The 8611-nt window shown below is 41.3% G+C and overlaps 1 protein-coding gene across 2 annotated transcripts in view; it reads left to right on the top strand.

Annotated features, from left to right (window-relative positions):
* CARMIL1 (capping protein regulator and myosin 1 linker 1) overlaps positions 1-8611 on the top strand; it is a 333075-nt gene that overhangs the window by 148027 nt on the left and 176437 nt on the right. For both annotated transcript variants that reach the window (XM_007457010.1, XM_007457009.1), the window contains exons 6-8: positions 6076-6173; positions 6510-6580; positions 6830-6903. In XM_007457010.1, the coding sequence (XP_007457072.1) occupies positions 6076-6173; positions 6510-6580; positions 6830-6903 (243 nt within the window). The remainder of the gene's footprint in view (positions 1-6075; positions 6174-6509; positions 6581-6829; positions 6904-8611) is intronic.

The following is an 8611-nucleotide window of genomic DNA, read 5'->3' as shown; positions in this document are numbered from 1 at the left end:
TATAGGAAAGGGTAGGGAAAGGAGAGGCAGTTCAAATGAATATACCAACATGGAAGACGGTATAGATTATAATTTAGAAAATGACTGGGCAGAGAATTTAAATAAACATACTTGACTTTCATTTGCTTTCTTACCCAACATGCACAGTTAGCTTGTCAAAATAAACTCTTAATATTTTGTGACTTGCATGTTCTGCCTTTACTCGTGAAGTTCCTTAGATTGTATTACACGAGGTTGGCCGGGGAAATGTATAATTCTATTGGTGTTGGTTATTGTGACTAGAGAGAGTGGAAGGAGGAGGTAATCATACCCTTTCTTCTACGTTCCTAGTAGTCAGCGCTGTCAGGAAGGGAAATAGATCCTTTACGTAAACAATATAGAACACGCAAAAGAAAACAGGTCCCCGGTTATGTCATACGACCTACTCATAGTAAGTTGGAGAATATGATACTGTATTTGGAATTCTCAAGCGTTGTTTGAGTCATTTGTCCCATCAAATGTATTACCTGAGCCCATCGTGGGGCCCTTGGGTCCTTAGCCCTCATGTCCTTCCTTACTCAGGTAGAGCCTGATCATTGGGGAAAAGTCTGATGAGCAGATATCAGAAACTGGGTGAATCAGGAGGACAAACACAGCCAGGGCCTCAGTTAACATAATACGTTCTTGAATAACCTAAGGTTGGCTGTATGTATTATAAATGAAATGATAACCTGCCAGGACCTGAATTTCTGGTTTTAAATATAATTTTGAAATAACATCCATGATCAAAATCAAATATATAAAAATAGTATATATCTCTATAAAATATAACCAGTCCCCTTGACTGTAGTCAAGAGAATGCTGGTAGGAAAAAAAATGAAGAATTTTAATTAAAATTAAGTTTTTACACCTAGAATCTTCACCTCCCTGCTACATGTATGTGTTAGGATGTTTCTCTCTCCCTCTCTCCCTCTCTCCCCTCACAGAGTGCCATTTCCCTGCCGCCCACCCCTGCCATTAAATAAGGAAAGTTTATTTTAAAATATAGAGAAAATGTAAAGATTCAAGAAGAAAATTTAAATTTAAAAATCAGATCACCATTAGCATTGTTTTGTCAACGTTCTCATCTTTGCTGTGTGATAGTCACTATCACTGGAGGCCTCATCTCTAAGGCAGTGGTAATGGGAGGAAACTAGGGAAATATTTGTAGCCTAAGTGTTGTTTAATCTGTTTCACAGAGATGTCTGTAATGGCAGTTCCCTTCAGGAAACTGTTTTATGTTATGGCCTTTAGCTTTTCTAATACCAAGAACCCTGGCTGTTCTCCAAAACCAAGCTAGATTTTTTTTTTTATATTAAATTGAATCATTAGGGCGAGTTAGAACTAATTTAAAAAATGTTTACTAGAGAACATAGATGAGTGAAATGTTTCCTGCCATCTAAGAGTTTATTGTCTAAAGGTAGCGTAAGAAAGTTCCACAAATAATATCATGAAGAGAGTGAAATATCCTCAGATTTCAGAGAAGGGAAAGTTCCATGTAACTTGGGATGTCAAGAAAATAATGTTTGATTTGTGTTTGTTTTCCTCTTTGTTTTGAGAGGTGGGCTTTTGTTGGGGGTGAGCTCCAGGGAGAGTTCTGTGGGGGAAATGGCAGAGGTTGGAGGCTGGAGGCAGAGGTGAGGGCAGGTGCAGCTGTAACTTAACTTGCCTTAGGAGGACAGCAGCCAGCCTAAAGCAGTTAGAATTGGGAGCCTGCAGATATCACTGTGAGACAAAGGTAAGGCACACCTGGAGAGGCCCTGAATAAAAGCCTCTGGGATAGGCAGTAGGGAGCTAGTGAAGGCTTTTGAACTTTAGAATGAAATGACAGCTACACTTAAGGGAGAGTCAGTCTTGTAGCACTGATTTCTGAACCTGGGGGAAGAGAGCCTCCAGGTGGAACTAGAAGGTGTCAGATTGTCTGGTTACTTTAGGGGGTGAGACTCTTGGCAAGTTAATGCACTTCTCAATGCCTCAGTGTCCTCCTCTGTAAAATGGGAATAATGATACTCATGCAGTTTTGCGAGGATTAAATTAACTCGTGCTGACTGCTTAACAAGTGCTCCACAAGTCTTAAGCTGTATAGCCCGTTGCTGTTCTTACCCAGAGGCCCTGGAATGAAAGCCTCCACTGTTGGAAAGGAAATGGGTGACATCCGTAGGGAATTTCTTTGAAGTTTATGATTTTTTATTATTATTATATGTTTCTATGTAAGTTGGTTGCATTTCTTTAATTTGATTCTTTGTTGTTAAATGTGGCTCATAACACCTTTTTAGGTGACAGAACAGTAACCTTCTAACATGATTTTCTTCTAGGCTTTCATCATATTGGATTATTCTTTCACGTATGTGACAATTTGAAAGTTGGCTGGGTATTAGTGTCGGTATGTCAGGACAATGCGTCTTTACTACCATGATAAAAATGGAATTGCAAATCCCTTTCAAGTCGAAAGCCGGTTAAGTATGAAAAGGTGAGGTTATTATAAGTGAAGAGAAGTGGCAAAATAGAAGTTTATGGTTAAACAACAGAAAGGTGCTTTACAGGCTGTGGCAGTTTCTATATTTTTCTAAAGCAGTAGGTAGCACTGTGTGGTGTGGTTTACGTCAATAAAACGTGTCCTTTTCTGGAGGCAACTGCCATATGGTATAGGATGAGCACTGGAATTGAATTTCTGATAAACCAATTAATTTACCTGGATTAAAATAATTTGCAGATTTTTTTCCCGTGTCAACAATTTAAGCATGAGATTTGCATAGAGAGCGGGCATGCTTGTCACCGAGTTCACTGTTCTTACCACATACAACTATTTTCTGAGTCTTGTGTAAATTAAATGCACAGAATGTAAATGTAGTTGGTCCAACTGTATAGTGCCGCCTGTTAGTGAGTGGCGGGATGTACATATCTGTTTGCTAGGATTTTGGTTTACCTCTTAGGGCACTTATTCTGACAGCAACTCGTTTGTCTGTCTGTGTCTGACACACACGCGCTCTTTTTGTGTGTGTATGTGTGAGCGGGTGCCCTGTGGTGCATACACAGATGGCTCTTTGCTGTTATTTAGCTACAGGCAGAACTCATGTGGGGTAGATTTTTCTTTTCCTCGTCCTCTCTGTCTAGTGTTAGAAAACATAAGAAACAGTTGCCGCCTTCTGGAAGTTTAGTTCTTATGACTTTACCTCTTATGTAAATAAATGCACTTGTTTCGTGATACTCCTTTAGTTCCTGATACCTAATTTTTTTTCCTTCCTGAAAAAAGAAAGATGAAAACTGTTACAGAAGGGGAGCTACTTGGAGAAGCTCAGACTGATACTTTTGAAGGGTGGTTTGAAGTTTAGGAAAAACGCCAGGTGTAACCACCTCACAGCAAGGCCCTGTTCACATGGATGTCTACACTGGCCGCTTCCCTCACTCTCCAGATGATTTCCTCCTACTTCTGAGTGTGACTGTCCAGTGCTGTTTTGGGAGTAAAATTAGGCTCTGGTTTCTGAACCTGCCATAAGGATTAGTTTATTTCTCCCTATAATCCTAGACAGCCACCTTCCTATTCTTAATCCTACCAGCTTGCTGCCTTACTTTCTGTCTGTTTTGGACTAGCTCAACTTCATCCTGTGTGTTATTGAAACAACATGCCCTACAGTCCAGCTGAAATAAAGCAAGAACTTTAGAAGAGAAATGTGATCTCAGATGAAGTCAGACATAAATCCAGCTTGGTGTGTCCAAGGTTTACTTAATTCATCTGTGGAAATGCATCTGCTTCCAACCACTCTGTTCCTTCTTTACATAATATCCGGCTTCGCTGTCTTGTAGCCAGAAAATAATGCCACTGCAATACCAGAATGATGGTATTGAACCGCGATGAACCATTCCGAATCGCCGGATTCTGTAGTATCACTTTCATTATGAACATCTTCATAATGATTTGGAACAGTTGTCCCCAAATTAAGAACTTTTAGAATAATGAGAGTTAATCATATGTGTGTTCAGGTAAAACAGAGAAAAATCATGTTGCATTTGTAGATGTCATGCATTTACACAAGAATTTGAAGGGATCACTGATACTTGACATCAATTGGTAATACCTACTTATGCTTCAGTCATAAAAATTATAAAGATGTAGGAGTATTTTTCAATGCTAGCAGAATGCTTGTATTTAAATGCTTGGGTATGTATTTGAAGTTTTTTTCTAGTAGTAGAACAGGCCAGCCAGGCAACTTGTCAGGCTCTAGCACATTTTATCTGGAATATTCATCCAATCAGAAAATGGAAATAATTGGGACCATTCTCTTCCAGTACTCTACAAGGTGGTTGAAATTCATAAGGATGAGCATTATACACATAGCCAAAGTGCTTTAAATCATTAAAGAAAGATTAAAATGATGTTCAGTGTGACTTAGTATGTTTATTTCACCACTTTGCAGCCAGGGCCTGTGATGGTCCTGGGTGATTTCGACCTGCCAGCAGCCTTCCTCACAGCCCATGACCCCTCCACCCCGCTTTACCCTTGATGGCCACACCCTAGACCTTGTCATCTCCTGGAACGGCTTCTCCTGGGGTGAAATCATCATTTAGTCATCTCTCTCGGACCACAGCCTCTAGTCTTTCACTTTCTCTCCCTTGGCGATACCCTTACTTGGACTTCTGGGGGGCCTCCAGGCCATGGATCCCTGGGCTTTCCCTTTGTTTCCATCTCCTTCCTGCCTTCCCTTCCTTTCCTGACTGCCAAGCCCCATGGTGTCCATCACTACAGTGGGGCCCTGTCAGTATCCCCCACTCCTTCTGTCCCCACTGTTTTTCTGGCTCGCCTGCCTGGAAAGCCTGCATCCCTGCAGCAAGCCAACTGCCCTTTCTTCACACACATTTGGGCTGCTGGGAGCTGTAGAAGATCACACAGCTGTTCAGCTTGGTGCCACCAACAATTCATGACCTTCACTCTCACTGGAAGTTCTTTTTAATTTTTCAAGCTATTTTATCTCTCTATTTCCCAAGTTTGCCCCAGGCTTACCCCCCACCCCTGTAGAAGTTTGTTTACAGTGCTATCTGATCATCTTATACTCCCCGTGTAGCCTTTCTGTGGCTCCTCATTTCCCTGAGAATAAAATCCCAACCCCTTCCTTTGACCTCTGAGGCTCACTGTGACCTGGTTCCCACTTAGCTCCTAGATTCCTGTCATCCCCTCCCTATCACACGTTATTTGCTAACTGATTTGAACTGTGTTCAGTCTCTGGAAAGCACAGGCCTCCCTAGGAGTTGTAGTCCAGGGGAAGAGATAGTAAAAGGAGCAGCTCTTCCCATATGAAATGCCCAGTTTCTTGATGGACATTTGTACTATTTGTACTATGGAAGGACAGAAGAGGTTTGTACTTTAATTCCTTGAAAATTAGTAATTTATATTTAGTGTACACATAATCCAATAAATTATTATTAGATAAATTAGATAATTGAGTGGAACACACCATTTTCTAACTATTCTAATAAAATCTAATGTTGTGAAAGAACTAAACATGGAGAATATTTATGTTGTTAGATACCTTTAGCTTACAAATTGGCGTTAAATAAAGGGCTTTATTATTAAGTTCCAATAGCTCTCCAGCTCCTAGTACTCAAAAAATGGAATTATATTTACCAAAATTGAAGTGATACCCGTCTTTTTTTTTTTTTTGGCTGTGTCGGGTCTTAGTTGCGGCACATGGGATCTTCGCTGAGGCTGTGGGATCTTTTGTTGCAGTGCCTGGACTTCTCTCTAGTTGTGGTGTGCGGGTTCCAGAGCACATGGGCTCTGTAGTTTGCAGCACGCGGGCTCTCTAGTTGAGGTGTGTGAGCTCAGTATTTGCGGCACGCAGGCTTAGTTGCCCCGCAGCATGTGGGATCTTAGTTCCCTGACCAGGGATGGAAGCTGCATCCCCTGCACTGGAAGATGGATTCTTTACCACTGGACCACCAGGGAAGTCCCGAAACTGATCTTTGTTTAAAAAAAAAATGGTGTATCACAAAATACATTTCTGAGTGCATTTCAGAAAACTTGATTTTTGAAATGTATCGTTGTTTTTGTTGATCTTACAGGAGAATCATGAAAAAAGTCTGCATGGAGCCATCTGAGCGACTGGCCAGTCTCCAGGCTCTGTGGGACAGCCAGACTGTGGCCGAGCAGGGCCCCTGTGGTGAGCATGCATTTTAAAACCAAAAAATAAATGGCTGGATGGCTGCCGTTTTGCCAGGAAGCTAAGTCTATTCCTAGTGTGCTACCGTAAAGGTACAATTACTTTTAAGGTGTAATTAGCACCGCACAGACTTTAGATTGGTGGACAAACATCCTATATTTAAGCTATATTGCATCCTGCTATGTACTTACTGTAGAACAGGGGGGAGAATCTTTGCTGTTTTCCCAAAAGGAGAGAATAATCAGCATTGTCAACATCGGCCATATTTAAGCTTTTAAATTTTAACTTAAAAAGCTTTTAGTCGAAAACCTGTCACATTTCTATTGTATAATTCAGGAGGATTTTCTCAGATGTATGCCTGTGTTTGTGACTGGCTTGGATTTTCATACAGGGAAGAAGTACAATGGGTAAGTGTATCTGCATGCATGCACACATGCACTTTCGCACACGCACACCTGGAGAATATTCCAGTATTTGACTGGCTTATTTCGCTCTCTCTCTCTTTTCCCCCCCACCATTTATTGCTTGCTTAAAATCTTCCTTCCTCAGATTAGATAAGAATCTGCCTGTGTCATTGTCTCATTCTCTTTGCATCTCTCTTGCTTCCCTGATCCTCTATGGGGACTGTTTATATGACTGAATTATGTTTCAAATAGGATGTGGATACAATTTATCTGACACAAGACACCAGGGAATTGAATTTACAAGACTTCAGTCATCTTGACCACAGGTAAGCTTCTTTCTTTCCTTTCTTTCACTTCTGATTTTGCTTTCAGAGCTGCCCTTGTCTGTCAGTACTTATAAGTATACATTATCTCCAGAGAATCCTTTTTTTATAAGGGGAATCAGGAGAGCCTAAGAATCTCTAGATTTTGCCTTTTAAGTAAGAGTTTCCAGTGTGTTTATCACTACAACTGGTTTGGGATGGGGGTGCATGAGTGTACCTCAAGTCCAGGATTTACACTTATAAACTGTGGAAACAATTTAATTCTTAGGTTCTTATGCCAGCCCACAAATCTATATAATCTACCCTGTATATAAAATACAGTACTATTTTGCCTAATTGCCATTTAGAACATTTTTCTATAAGGGAACTTTATGCTAAAATCCTAACAAATGACTTTGAATTTACAATTCCTTTATTGGGGATGGCTAGGGTTTATATGCATATATTGGTGGAAATCAGTTTGCCAATATCTACCTTATGATAGTGATAATAAAACACTGAAGCCTGTTACAAGTTATTTGAGAGACTTGTAGGTTTTAAGATGTTGACTTTACTATATTTAGGGCTGTGGCTTGTGTGATCAGGCCCCGGAGAAGAAACTTAATTCCGTTCCCCTTCTCTCTGTAAGAGCAGACCTAGCAAAGTGATTCTGATACCTGACAAAGCTGAGCATTGCAACCCCCCTCTCACCCCACCCCCCTGCCCCTGGCAAGTCTTTCTGGTCATCTATCCCGGCCTATCTCCTCAACCCTGGAGATGCTGCTACTTATTTTAGGTGGGCAGATATGATAGCTCCATCGCAATGAATCTCAGCTTGAGAAATCTTTTCTCTCTGCAATGCAGAGAGAGAAACCTGAGATTCCAGGTGTACCTTTCATGCCATTTGGATGATTGGAATTGTAGAGAGGATGGTTGCCTCTTTTTACCACCAGCATCTTGCCCCCCAAATACCATACCTGGCAGGGAGTCCAGAATTGTAGCAGAGTCCTCAAAGAGTTCTGGCCAACTGAATTGAGCAAAGAAAAAGTGTGCTGGATGGATATGGCCTTTGTGCACAGCCTGGGTCTACGGTGGACGGTGAAGCAGGCTCAGCTATGTCTGTAGATGTGGCTAAAGCCTAAAGCCCCCAGTTCTCAAGCTCAGATTTTATTCCTTTTTGTGGAACAGGCAGTTTTCTCTTGCTTAGAGCTGTTCTCCCTCTTCCTATATTTGAGGGAATGTCATACTCCCATTTAGGGAAGATGTTTCCTGTGTAGATCATGAAAAAGTTTACTGAGAAACATAAAGGGAAGATATTTTATTTTGTAAATATTTTTCAATAAAAACAGAAAATTGTATGTAGAATAAGATAGGAGTAGGTAGGCCTACAGTATCCAGTCTCAATGTTTTGGGTCCCAGAATCTCTTTATATTCTTAAAAATGGTTGCATTGTTCATGTGGGTTTTATCTTTTGGTATTTATCATATTGGAAATTAAAACCAAAAAAAGTTTATTAAGTCCTTTAAAAATAATGTTAGTAGGGGTTTCCCTGGTGGCGCAGTGGTTGAGAGTCCGCCTGGCGATGCAGGGGACTTGGGTTCCTGCCCCGGTCCGGGAGGATCCCACATGCCGCGGAGCGGCTGGGCCTGTGAGCCATGGCCGCTGAGCCTGCGTGTCCGGAGCCTGTGCTCCACAACGGGAGAGGCCGCAACAGTGAGAGACCCGCGTACCG

This window comes from Lipotes vexillifer, unplaced genomic scaffold (genome assembly GCF_000442215.2).
Source record: "Lipotes vexillifer unplaced genomic scaffold, Lipotes_vexillifer_v1.1 scaffold1643, whole genome shotgun sequence".
Classification (NCBI taxonomy): domain Eukaryota; kingdom Metazoa; phylum Chordata; class Mammalia; order Artiodactyla; family Lipotidae; genus Lipotes; species Lipotes vexillifer.
This window is presented reverse-complemented; position numbering and strand designations above follow the sequence as displayed.